The sequence below is a fragment of the Lathyrus oleraceus genome, chromosome 7 (genome assembly GCF_024323335.1).
Source record: "Lathyrus oleraceus cultivar Zhongwan6 chromosome 7, CAAS_Psat_ZW6_1.0, whole genome shotgun sequence".
NCBI lineage: Eukaryota > Viridiplantae > Streptophyta > Magnoliopsida > Fabales > Fabaceae > Lathyrus > Lathyrus oleraceus.
In genome coordinates, this window is record NC_066585.1 from 528,890,724 (window position 1) to 528,905,003 (window position 14,280).

Genomic DNA, 14,280 nt, shown 5'->3' on the forward strand with positions numbered 1-14,280 from the left:
ATTTTAAAAATCAAAATCTCCCCCTTAACATTTGCAAGGGGTTGCCCCACACTATTAGCTTTATTATTTTTGTTTTTAATTTTATTCTTGCGAGGGGATAAATCCGAAATAATGTAGAAATTTAATGATGAGTTTTTCACCTCGCAAATGCCCTAGCTAATCAAGCAATTTTTTGTAGTGAGATATCTATTTTTTAATCTATGTTTTTTTATGTATAATGCTCCATACAAGATTTATATATGATCATTTGTCACTATTCACAAATGATACATCGTTTAAAAATTAAAACATCGTTAATTTTAAGTGCAAAAATATAAGAGAAGGAACTAAAACTGATTAAATTTAAAATATGAATAGAGTAAATTAGTTTGACCAAAATTATAATTAAGCCTACAAACAATCACTACATATTTTTCTTTATTTTGTATTTTCTTTTTACTTTTATTTTAATGGATTATATTTATGTCCTAATTTTTTGCTTTCAATTAATTTTAAATTATGAATCTATACTTACTTACCTTTTAAATTACAAGTCAGAAAAGCTAACAATTTTTTTTTAAGAAAAACACTTACATACCTTTCAAATTATTTTTTTATATTTTAACAATTGTATTATTTGAACATAAAAAGTTAAATACTTTATATTTTATCTCTTTCTCTATTACTTTTAATCTATTATAATTTTCATACATTTTAAAATTACACATAAAATAAATTGCATTGACCAAAACAAAATGTAAGAGACATGATTTTAAAAAAATCAGTTGTTTGATTTTTTAAATAATTTTTCTTTTATTTTTTATTTTTTACTAATTCTAACATAGGCTCTAGAACACAATTAAAATACATAAAAAAAATATTAGAAATTGTGTATTTCATCTATAGCAATATATAAAGGGAAAAAATGATTTTGATGTATCTTATTTTTCTATCGATTTTATTCTTAGATAACTTACACAATAACTTCTATTGAAACTACTACTATTATCTTTCACATAATTTTCTACTATTAATTTTCTATATAACTTTTATTTAATATTAATATTAAATAAATCAATATCGTATATATTTTCACGTGTATTTATTAAAAAAGCGAACAGACGTGCAGTTTACTATAAAATTAAAATTTATTTTATTGTTAAAATATAATATAATAATAGCAAGTGGGCCAAAAAGACAGATCTCATTCTCTATATAAGGTGTTTATCTTTTGTCAATTCAATATTCACAACTTGTTCCAATATCTCTTAATTTAAGAATACTTCATCAAATAACAGCTAGCTATAGTATTCTTGCTACCACTACTTAGCTTGAATTGGAAGATGAAGAAGAACAATCATGATGATGATGAGATCAAATTTGTTCATGATTCTTCTTTGGATTATCATGGAAAAATTCCTCTTCGATCTTCAACTGGTTCATGGAAAGCCTCTTTTTTCATTATTGGTAAGAATTACTTTAATTAATGATATATTTTTAGCCTAAAGTTTATGAATATAGTTAAGTTATATCTTGAATTTCATTTTGGTCATTATACAGATCTTCTTCTTTTTGCATTATTATGTTAGCTAAGTGTAATTAATAATATATATTCACCACCTTATTGTTTTTTTCTTTTCTTTTTTGTTTAATAATCATATGATAAACATGAATTATCTATAAAGACTTAAAGCTACTGGGTGATGAAAGAGATAGGATTCACTGTAGTGTAGTGTGTTCATACATTCACAGATTTAGAAATTTGGAATTGTTTTATCTTGATTAATTTAAAAAATAAATATGAATAGTTAATCATTTTTCAAATGTGTAGAATATGACTGCGATTACATATAATATTTTTTTTCTATTAAAATATATGAGAAAAATAATTTTTAATTTATTAGTTTTTCTCATTTAAAAAATATTTTAAAACTAATATTTTCTTATCAAAAAAATACTAATTTAATGTGTTAACTCTTTTTGAAAATAAAAAAGGAGAGTTTATTATTAATAATAGTGATATTGACGGTTTTATGGTTTTTTCTTTTTCTAATATAGCTCAACAATATATATAATTTCACGTGGGCAACATCCATAAATATGATTTTATTTTCTTTTTCTGAAAATATCTAGACAATGTTTAGATGATAGAATATATACCTTTTGTTTTCTATTTACAAAACGGAATAATTCCATATCAAAAGAAAGTTAAGTAATTATGAGCCAATATAAAGAAAATTAAATAATACACGTGATGTTAATTATACATTTAAGAACGATTAAAAACAAAATTCATAACCTGAAATGATTAAGAACTCACAGTTAATTCCACTAGCTATACACAAATACACATATTCATTTTTGTATGTCAATAAAGCATATAGTGGGAAAAAATTAATTAATTAAATTATGAGTTTGATAATTTTGAAAAATGTAATATATTTAGTAAATGGTTGATTTTTTTCTTTTTTACAGCAATTGAATTTAGTGAGAGGTTGAGCTACTTTGGAATAGCAACTAATTTGGGGATGTATTTGGCAAAAGTTTTGCATCAAGATCTTACAACAGCAATTAAGAATGTGAATTACTGGGCTGGAGTTACTACTTTGATGCCACTTTTTGGTGGATTCTTTGCTGATTCATACTTGGGACGATACACTACTGTCATTGGATCATGCATTATTTATCTCATGGTAATCTTATTTAAATCCATTTAGCTACAACACTAATCGCTAATATTAATCCTAATCGGTAATATTAATCTTGATTAATGTATCTAGTTTACATATTTGATTTTATATAGATGAGATTAAAGATGATAAATAGACATGTAAATCCAGTCTGTTGATCTGTATTTTATACAAAATATATCGGTTACTCGATAAATTTTCAAAATAAATTTTTATTTTTAAAATGATAACACATGTTTTTTTTAATGAAACAGGGTTTGGTCCTACTTACTCTATCATGGTTCTTACCAAGTTTAAAGCCATGTGCCCACACAAGCACATGCACCAAACCAAGAAAGATTCATGAGGTCTTCTTCTTCCTAGCCATATACCTAATCTCAATAGGAACAGGAGGACACAAACCAGCTTTAGAGAGTTTTGGAGCTGATCAATTTGATGATGATCACATCAAAGAAAGAAGACAAAAAATGTCATTTTTCAATTGGTGGAACTGTGGACTATGTAGTGGACTTATTCTTGGAGTAACTGTTATTGGTTATGTACAAGATCATGTCAGTTGGGGTGCTGCTGATGTTATTCTCCTAGGTGTTATGGCTTTTTCATTGGTTATTTTTGTGATTGGAAGGAAAGTCTATCGTTATAGGATGCCAAATGGAAGTGTTTTGGCTCCAATGTTTCAAGTTATTGTTGCGGCAATTTCTAAAAGAAAGCTTCCTTATCCTTCTAGTCCAAGTGAGTTGTATGAAGTCTCAAAAGCTGAGGACAATAATGGAAGATTTTTGGTTCATACCAAGAAACTCAAGTAAGTATTGCATTATTCAACGACGCTTAAACACTAGAACGAACACAGACACTGAATACGACACTGACATCTCAACACTGATATTAATTTAAAAAAATGAATAAATTAAATATAATGACAAATGTTGATGTCTGACACTGATACATACACAAATATGTCGTTTTCATAGATGTTGGTGCTTCAAATATTTTAATATGAAAAAACAAATAGAGAATCATTTTAACCACGATTTAATCCTAACAATATTTTGAATCCCTATTTAACATAATTTTATCGTGAAATTCTTTGAACATATACAATTGTCTGTCTAATACGTCCTCAAATACGACCATTGAGATTATAATTTGTGACATCGGCATTTTGAATGCGTCTTTTGCATTATATTAGTGATTACAGTAGAATTTGACCACGATTCTCTTTTAATATCAAATATCATGATACAATCACGAACTTGATTTAATATCTCTTTAGTTACAATTTTAAAACACAAATTAAATCTTTGTATTGAAATTAAATTTTATTGTGTACAAATTAATTGATTGTATTGTACTTTTTTTCTAGATTTTTTGACAAGGCAGCAATAATTGAAAATGAAGGAAATTTAGCAAAGGAACAAAGTCCATGGAGAATTGCAACAGTCACAAAAGTTGAAGAAATGAAGCTTATGATCAACATGATTCCAATTTGGATATTCACTTTACCATTTGGAATGTGTGCTGCACAAACACAAACTTTCTTCCTCAAACAAGGTCAAATAATGGATAGAAAACTAGGACATAATTTCGAGTTTCCACCCTCATCAATCTTCACTATTTCCGCAATCGGTATGATAATCTCCGTCGCCTTATACGACAGATTCCTCGTGCCGGTCCTAAGAAAAATAACCGGTAACGAACGAGGTATCACCATTCTTCAAAGAATCGGTTTCGGAATGGTTTTCTCAATCATAACAATGATAGTAGCCGCATTGGTAGAGAAAAAAAGACTTAAAATCGTCGAGACGAATCCATCAAAAGGCTCACTTTCAATGAGTGTCTTCTGGCTCGCACCACAATTTCTAATAATAGGTTTCGCCGACGGATTCACGCTCGTCGGTTTACAAGAGTACTTCTATGATCAAGTCCCCGATTCAATGAGAAGCTTTGGAATTGGACTTTACTTAAGTGTTATTGGAGCTGCAAATTTTCTATGTGGTTTGTTGATAACAATTGTGACTCATGTGACAATAAAAAATGGGAAAAGTTGGTTTGGTGAAAATTTGAACACTAGTAGGTTGGATAAATTTTATTGGCTACTTGGAGGGATAACTACATTGAACATGTTTGTGTTTGTGTTCTTTGCTAGAAAGTATAGTTATAAGACAGTGCAAAATGTTGCTGTGGGGGATTGTTATGAGGGGAAGAGTGATCATGGTGGAAAAGAGGAAAGAGTGGTTTGAATAATTAGTTTTTAAGTTAGTTTTATATTTGATTAAGTATTGAGATTTTATCTAATGATGGGTGAAATTATTATGTGTTTATATGCATTAGCATAGACATATATAGTTTGTAAATTTGGTTTTTAAAGAATAAGCATATAATAAAGTTGATTGGTAATGATTCAATCCAATGGTTTTAATTTTTTTGGTTTGTCTATTTATTGTAGATTATATATGATAAAATGAGAAATTAAAGAAGGTTGGGGTTAGTTTAATAAAAATGATTTTGTAAATGATAATAGGCTTGGTCTATATTCAATTAATTTATTAAATTTCATCAAATTACAGACGAAATATGTGTCATTGAAAAGTAATTTTGCAAGGTTTTTTATTTAAATTTAAAAAAAAAAAATTTGATTGCGAGAGATTTGCTCTTATTTCAAATTATAAAATAATATTTTTTAGAATTATTATTTTTAGGAATAATATTTATATTCATGTCTTTTCCTAAAAATAATTTTTTTTGGAAATATTTACACATTTTATTTAATTTAAAATTATAAAAAAATATATAAGTGTGAGTATTATTGAAAAGTTGTACTTAATTCAATTTATTTTTATGGAAATGTTGAATTCTTACCCTTTAGACATGAAAATAAATGAGAAAAATTATGTATAAAAGAATTTTTGAGAATAAAAAATATCTATAAAAAAAATACTTGAAATAAACATTAAATTATTGCATTTCCTCTGCTACATTCCCAAAAATATATTTCCTATCTTTAAAAAAAAACACTAAAAAAATAAGAAATGCAAACTTTGCATGAAGTTTGCCTATGGAAAAACAGAAAAAACTAAATACGTATTTTGAAAATTAATATTGACAAAGCATTTGAGAGATGTTTTGTTATAGACAATTTGTGAGGGATTGTTCATGATAAATATAAAGTTTAACAATAAAATAATTTATTGTAGCGGAGCAATTTTAACAACACACAAAATTCATCTTTAATTTTCTTTCACAAACAGAGGTTAGTATTATTTTCTTCCATTTCATATATATGTTGTTGCTTATATGTATTAAAAAAACTGTTGTTTTAAGAGGCTAAAATCAAATATTTGAGAATAATAATTTGTAAGAAAGTTAAAAAAATAAAAAGAAATAAAAACATAGGAGGGAATAGATGCACATAGGAAGGAATAGATGCCGGAGGCTATCATACTTGAAGATCCCAGTTTAGATTTTACTTCATCTCTTCTAAATTTTGGGTAAAGTTACCATCATTATGAATAGTTAAATTTTCTTGTGAGGAACATAAAGATTTGTTGAAGAAATTAAGTATGATCCAATTACGGTAAGCTTCAATTGCACTTAAAAAATATATAATATATATGATTCATCTTTGTGGAAAAAGCAAAACCTCAATTAATGTGAATAAGTGAAAGAGACATCAATATCTCATGCATTCATTCTATCTCCGGACACACATAGATAGATAGATAGATATAGAGAGAGGTTTATTTTGGTCATCTTTTTTCTGTTGCACAGATATGGCCTTTCAATGTCTTCTTTCTCCTTTTGTCTAGGAGTTAACCTCACACCATTCATTCATGGCTTTTACTATTTATGAAGGTTACGAGTGTTATATCTCCATGCTATCATTATCAGGTTTTCTCAATTAGGGACTCGATATTTTAATACATGACAAGGTCGTTATGTGATTCAAAGATGAGTCAGCTCCATGTCCTTAAAATTGTGTTATTCTTACAAAGTGTTGGTCTCACCCTTTCAACATATTGTGACAGACTAATCAATGTGACTATTGCCTAGATTCACCTTGCCCAATCTAACTTGAGCACTATATGAGGTTCAGTGTGCTCTATATAGGAAGATCTAGGTCCTGTTAGCTTAAGGTGAGCTTAGGATATTACGAACATACTAGGACATGGGTCAATGCATAATCATAAATCCCTAGATGCAGTAAAATATTGTTCAATATTGTAAGTAAAGCCAACCAATACATATTATAGTATGTTTATGGCTCTTGTTGGAAATAAATGGATATCTTGAAATTGTCCATATTCAATAAGGGAGAATCATTTTCAAACAAGATATTTTGTTATACACATAGAAGAAGGGGAATGTCTCATATGTTACGTGGCTCTATATGTTTAACACGTATAATAGATTTTGATAATGACAGAGAAAATAAAGGAAAATAATCATGAGCACCGTCAAATAAAGAAAAGGGATTGAAGTAAATCAAAAAGCGATAAGGTTTATGCTATGGGCCAACCAATTGACCCCGACCGACTCCTCTGAATGAATGACCCTCCTTCCAGAATCTTCCTAGCACAAGAGGACTCTAATCTTGATGATCACCATAGATCTCAACTGCATTCACATCCAGTGGCTTTTTGCACTTCACTCCTAACAAATAGCGAGTTTGTCATTCCTTATCTACTATATATAGAGAAGTCGCCAAATTTAGGTAACAAGTTTCAAATACAATTTCAATTCACTTTTCTTCCTCACATATTAACTTAAGTGTTGGAGTGCTAACTTTGTAGATCTTCCCACTCTCCGCCGCATTAGAAGCCCATATCCACCATCACTTTCAATCCTTACTCCATTTATGGTTCATGTACGAAACAGTGGCACCGCCTATCGCATCTCGAAAAATATGATCTTATGAGCAACATTGCACGATCGCAGATGACTAATAGAGTCGCCACTGAATTTTATTTATTTCTAAGGAACGGGAAAATAACGATAAAACCCTTAGGGAGAATAGTATAAGATGGTCATCGTAACCAAATCATATTCGGGAGTCGGTTATATGAGGGGAAGATATTAGCATCCCTCACATCTGTTATACTCAACGGAAACCTCCTAATAAACTAGGGTTAAAGTGTTCGTTGAAGGAATGTTTGCAATTGTTTATTCGTTAAAAGATATTTACAAAAAAAAAAGATAAAAGAGGAAAATGTTAGTTTTTTTATTAATGTACTCGTCAGGATTTCAAAACCTTGTGCCTACATATTCTCACCTTGCAATGAGAAAATAAAAGTTTCGTAGTTCGTGTAGAAAATGTTTGTGGTTTGGTTGTTTTTATAGAATATGGTTTAAGTCATATTCTTGCATTAACATTGGCTTGTATGCTCATACGATGTAGGCTGACGCGCTTGTTTGTGTTTCAGGTCGAAATGATCTTAACTATTCTTTTTGTGAAAAAAGATTGAAATAAGTGCATAAGGGTAAAAAGATATTTGATGTGCTAATGTTGATTTTAACTATTTTAAATTTGAATGACCGACCGATACATAGCATGTCAACCAATCGGTTACTCGAGAAAAGTGTGAATGTACATCCACCCGGCTAATTATTTGCAACAAAAAAAGTTAAATTAATTTGATTGTAAAAATGGTTATGTACAAGATTCTATACTTGATGAGAAAAGATTTATTTTTGTTATTTTTGAATTAAATGGATCAAAGACATATTTTGTATTTTTGTATTCTTGTATTCAAAATATCCTAACAAAACAAAATCAATTAAATAAGACAAGACTTAAATAAAAAAAATTATTAAATGAAAATGAAAATTTTATTGAGCTTTTGTTCTTTATTATGAAAAATAATAAAATTAAGTTAAACTAAATAAATATAGTAATGCTAAATTAATCTAATAAAATGAAAAGGACATATTTTGTATTTTTTGAATGGTCAAAAGTAAAAGCTAAAATAAGTGAAATATAAATAAATAAAATAACTACAAAAAGAAAATAGAAACTGGGGTTGCATTTTGTGTTAATTGAAAAAAACAGGGAGGTGCAGAAAATAGTGGGCTAGGCTCATTGGCGCATAAGGCTCAAAGTTGAAAGGAGAAGTCAACTCAGGAAAGTCTATATGGACTCTCTCTAAGGCCTTAGATTTGTTGGATAAGTTAGTCAACATGATGAAATGAGGGTCATTAGATCAAATTGTTGGACGAGGTCATCCAAGGGAACGACCAAGATTGAGAGTCAATACATACTTATAGTAAACGTGGGCACGTGAGATCAAGGTGGGTGATTGCACTTGGTGGAGCCACGTGGCTCTCATCAGGGCGCTGGTAGGGGGCATACTAAACCCCAACTCCGTTCTTTTCTTCTTCATTTTTTGCCTCACTTTCTCTCTCTAATCTTTTCTTATCCACTCCCTCTCTGAAATTCTCCCATTTCTCTCTAAAATTCCATCGGCTAGAAATCTCCTCCGTTGGTGATTCTGTAAGACCCCAATTTTGACCTTAAGATCCCTTATGCAATTTCATCATATGCATTAGCAATGGGATCATACCTTGGCATCCTGCTTACCCCTTTTTCATTGGGTTTGTTTTGGGAGAGATCACCAAGCACCATGTGATTGTATCATACTTGTATCTTATCATTTTACTAACCAAAATACCAAAAATGTGTCTTTGTATTTGCCTAACTCTTTTGTAGGTAGGGCATGATCACCATTGATCTCTCAAGTTCATATCTAGGGTTTGAGACCCTCATGACAAAGAGCACAACCATGAATTGATCCAAGAATGGTTATGAGTGTCATATATGAGTTCCATTGATCTCTACATGTCATATTGATCAAGTTTTCTTCAAGAGTTTGAGGGTGATTTGCCTTGGAAACCCTAGTTTGACTGGGTATCTTGAGTAACTTCTCCAACAAGCTATCTCACCAATTGATCAAATTTTTCAAGGGACACTTCAAAATTCATCATCTTATGAATATATGATATACCATGAGCCAATAAAGTCAGGAGAATTGAAGGTTAGCAAGTTGGTTGATGGTGGTTGGCCAGATGAATTCATCTGATCAAAATTGGGTCTCCCTAGACCATATCTCCTAAACTTTTCACCATATGAAAATGATTCCAAGAGTAAAGTTACTCTAAATAATATTCCAAACAAATTTCATGTTGAGACCTAGATCTAGTTTTGCTTTGAAAATTATCTTCTATGTTGAAATATTATAGGTCATTTTGTCTAAACCCTAAGTTGAAAGTCAACTTCCCAAGGCCATAACTTGCACAATTTTTATGAGATGAAATATTTCCAAGTTGAAAAATCAAATTCAAGATGTATACTTCAACTTTTATGTTTGGAGTGGAAGCAAATTCAACTTTTATGAGCATGTGATATAAGGATACATTATAGGTCATTTTTGACCTATACCATTGAACAAGTGATTTTTCTAAACTTCAAAAATGCATAACTCTATCATTGTAAATCCAAATGACATGAAATTTGTTACCATTTTGAAGGTATTTGAAATAGCTATAACTTTTATGAAGACACGTTTCTCATTTGAAGCTCACATAAAAAGTTAAGTAAGGTGGAATATTGAGATATATGACTTTACACTTAGGAAAATTTTCAACATGTTGAAATTTACAAACTTCCACCTCAAAATTCACCATGATCCAAGCTCCAAATGAAAAAGGGTTCAACATAAAACTTGTTCCCCTTGATCCAAGCTTTCCAAAGAACCTAAGTTCATGCATTTTGGATGAGGTTTGCTATGGCTGCGCATGGCTTTAACAGAGTTGCATCATTGGAGGAAATCAAATGTACAAACTTCATTTCACATTGCCTTGCCAATCAAGCTTCATTCAGACTTCAACATGATTGATTTTGGACCTTAATGCATTGCCTCATGTGTCTGTACATGCCCATGCACTCGTGTCATTCACATTGCTAAATTTGGACAAAATTTCAAGTGTGCAAATATCACTCCCTCATGCTATAAATACATGACTTATGTGCTCAATTCAAAAGGACCTTGTGCGCCAGCTTTGCCCCTAATTCAAACCCTCTCATTCTAAAGGAAAACCTGAGAATTTTCAATTTGAAAATTCAGTTTGAATCTCAACTGTTGGAGATTAAAAAACTTCAGGATCCAAAGCCTTGCACCCTTGTTAATCACTTCCTGCAAGCTTCTCAAGTGTGATCAGATCGTGTTTGAAGCAAGCAACATCAAGTTCTACACGGCATTTAAGGTAATTTTCAGAAAACTTCATCTCTTCGATTCTCACTCAATTCTCATTAATTCTCTTGGATCTTTGGTTGTCTAAAGTCCTACCAATGTAGGCAAGAAGATTGAGTTGCTTAGTGGTCAAATCGAAGCAACTCAGTTGACACACCTTAAAATTCAACTCCTCATACCTTTTTATATATGTAGAATTAGTTAAAATTGAGGTGATATTTGTGATCTACACCATTTTATCTTTCAGATCATGTCCTCCTTTTTCATTTATGTTATGGTGATGAAAGAACCAGTCCGACCAGGGTCATCGGAGAAGATGACCGGCCTTTGGCTCTAGTGATGAGCTGGAAGTGTTCTGAGCCATTGGATGGATTTAAAATGTTTTAATCAGGGACGTTGCTTGTAATGACCAAGTGTGTGGCGCGCTGACTAGCGTGTACCATGGAACGCGCGTTTCTCACCACTTGATCTGCCACCTCAATTAATGAGGCAGATCAAGTGGTCCACGTTTTTTGATATTTTCTGATTTTTCTTTTATTCCTTTTATTTTCATTAATTCATATTAATTTTAATATTGATCCAAAAAATATGAGAGTTTCACCAAATAATTTCAAATAATTTCCTCTTTCATATTTTGAATTAAAATTATTTTTTGGATCATTATTAATATTTTTCATGATTTAATTGATTTTATGATTTTTTTTAATTGTTTAAAAATACTTTTAAATATTTAAAAATTCTGAAATTTTTTCTCCAAGGTCATTTGACCTTGTTTGACCTATGATAAATCTCATGGCCATTTTTTTGGTGTTTTGATGAGGTTTTAGGAATTTGACAAACCATATTTAATTTAAATGTATTATTTTAGTATTTTTAATTTGAATAAATGCCAATTAATTGTGTTGACCTATTGTGATGACTTGTATAAGTTTGACTCTTGTTGTTGGGCCTTGGTCAAGGTTGATTTGACTTTGTCAAGTTAATATCATTGGATTTAGGGGATTGATGGAATGTACATTCCATCTCCCAAAATGAATGGATGATATTAATTTGGTAAAAGTCCTCCTTTGACCAATTTGAGTTTTGACTCATTCCCCTCCATCTTCATCTCATTCCCATTCTTTATGCGTTCATCTCATTTGGCCTATGATATCTCTAAGTCCTAAGGCTAGTTGATTGTAAAATCAACATAAGTATGGATAAGATTAGGCCACCTCTTTTGCATATCCTTTTTGTATGTGGTATGTTTCATGAGCATAGTCCATTATACTATGTCTCTAACATGCATTAACACCAAAATTCTATTGCCCGACCTCAAATAGTTGTGACTTATACATAAGTCCAATTACGATTGCTTAACATAGCGATAAATTTATGACACAAAAAGGCATAGCATTCTAGTTAGTGATATTGTAAGTCTCCCCTCTTTCATGGTATTGTGTGGAAACTTGGCCTTTTTTCCTTCCTTTGGGAGATGTCTTGGTTCAAGGATCCATGTTTGTGATAAGTAGGTTGAGTGTTCTCCAAAGAATGACTTTAAATAAAAAAGGCAAAAGCAAAACAATACTAACTTCTAACTCACTAACAACTAACATTTAATTTCAAGCCATTTACTTTAATGTAATTTAATTTTAGTCTTTATTCATTTGCCATTATCCATACCATTCTAATTGTTTACATTAATGTCATTTTCCCTTTTGTCCATTTGGACCATATTGTGTGATATATCTTGCTTGTGTATATTTTTGTTTGTTTGTGTGGTCTTTGACCATTAATGTACATAATAACAACAAAAACCCTAAAAAACTTTTGTGTGGACTGTTGGCTTGATCTTGGACAATTGGACTTAGAATTTAGGCAACCTCCCTATGCTAAAGGACTTGGTCAATGCCAACTTTTGAGAAACCAAGTGCTTGCAATTTGAAACTTCATCTGATACATCATTCAAGATCCCTTTGAGTTCATCTACAACATGATCATTGTGAAGCTTTTATTTTGAACCTGTGACTTGTGGAATTCATCTATTACATGGGCTAATTTGAAGAAGATCATGGAGTGGCTAAGCTTGGAAGTGGCTATCTTTATTTGATGTCTTGCTCTTCAAGATTTATATAATTATGCATTGTTTATTGCTTGATTCTAATATCCAAGGGAATTTGGGGTTTCTATATGGCATTCTTGCCTATTGGATTGCTACCCATCGGTCAGATCTTTTCAACTCTTCACTTTTAATTTTGTGCATAGGATTAGTCTCTTCATCTCCTCCCAATCTCTTTAATTTCAAAATCTCTCCCTCCTTTTAAAAAACGTTTTTGTTTGAACTTGTTATTTTTCTAAATTTTGTCCATTTTGCAAACTAGAACTTTGGCCTTATGCCATTGCATTTTCAAACTTCTTTTCTTAATCAAACTTGTAAATAGACTTAACTATACTTGCCCTAAACTTTCATAAGCCAAAAAATACTAACTCATTCAAACCATTTTTAGGCCTTTGTGCCTTTCAAACTTAATTTTTGATAAAAGCCATGCATCCACTTTGAAATTTGTATCACGAACTACGAGGTTTTGATCCCTCATTTTTATGTTGGTACGTAGGCACAAGTTCGAAGGTCTTGTCAAACACAAAAATATAATTAATGAATTATTTTCTCATCTCTTCATTCTATTTGCTTGTAAGTATCATTTTGCACAAAATGCATATGCACACAAAAAAGGGCTCCCTAGGAGTACCTAGGACACTTTGGGTGTTAACACATTCCCTTTGTGTAACCAACCCCATTACCTGTAATCTCTGACATTTTATTAATTTTGATTTGAAAACTTCTTACTTTTGGGTTTTGTTCGTACTTTTTCCCTTTTCCCTTGGAAATAATAAAAGCGCGGTGGCGACTCTCGTTTTATTGATCTCTAGCTTATCCATAGCTTGATGATCATGAATTTTCCGCTACATATTCTGATGTTGCCTTCACTTGAAAACCCTTGTAATATCCCAAATGCCCATAAATACTCAATTGGTTGTAAGTTGAGACCAACTGAGTTCCTATGTAATCTAAGTGTTATCAGTTGGGATCAATAGAGTAATCAGTGGACTCTGAAGAGATTAATCCTTATTAAAATATATTGGTCCTTATCAATAAGTATAAGAGGGGATATTTTGTTAACATTAATAATTGGTCAATTGGTACTATAAGACAAAATATTAATTGATATATTTTATATTATTACATAATATTATAATATATATTAATTATATGTTATATATTTGTGTGGTATAGAAAGAAAGAAGAAAAAGAAGGGATAAGAAGAAAAGGAGAAAGAGAGATATTAGTAAGAGAGATAAAGGGAAAGAAAGAGAAAAAGAGAAAGGGA

At 30.6% G+C, this 14,280-nt stretch overlaps 1 protein-coding gene across 1 annotated transcript; it reads left to right on the forward strand.

The window, feature by feature from the left end:
- Window positions 1-1,207: 1,207 nt before the first annotated feature.
- LOC127106231 (protein NRT1/ PTR FAMILY 5.6) lies at window positions 1,208-5,074 on the forward strand. The gene is made up of 4 exons (XM_051043532.1): window positions 1,208-1,446; window positions 2,455-2,672; window positions 2,924-3,471; window positions 4,033-5,074. The coding sequence occupies exons 1-4, from the start codon at window positions 1,323-1,325 to the stop codon at window positions 4,907-4,909; spliced, it is 1,767 nt and encodes a 588-aa protein (XP_050899489.1). The 5' UTR covers window positions 1,208-1,322; the 3' UTR covers window positions 4,910-5,074.
- The last annotated feature ends 9,206 nt before the right edge of the window (window positions 5,075-14,280 follow it).

What these genes read in the sequence shown, in the direction of transcription:
- LOC127106231 (XM_051043532.1), top strand. Translation starts at nt 1,323, where the DNA reads ATGAAGAAGAACAATCATGATGATGATGAGATCAAATTTGTTCATGAT. An exon ending in AGCCTCTTTTTTCATTATTG is followed by an intron (nt 1,447 to 2,454) that starts GTAAGAATTACT and finishes TCTTTTTTACAG; the next exon opens with CAATTGAATTTAGTGAGAGG. An exon ending in CATGCATTATTTATCTCATG is followed by an intron (nt 2,673 to 2,923) that starts GTAATCTTATTT and finishes TTAATGAAACAG; the next exon opens with GGTTTGGTCCTACTTACTCT.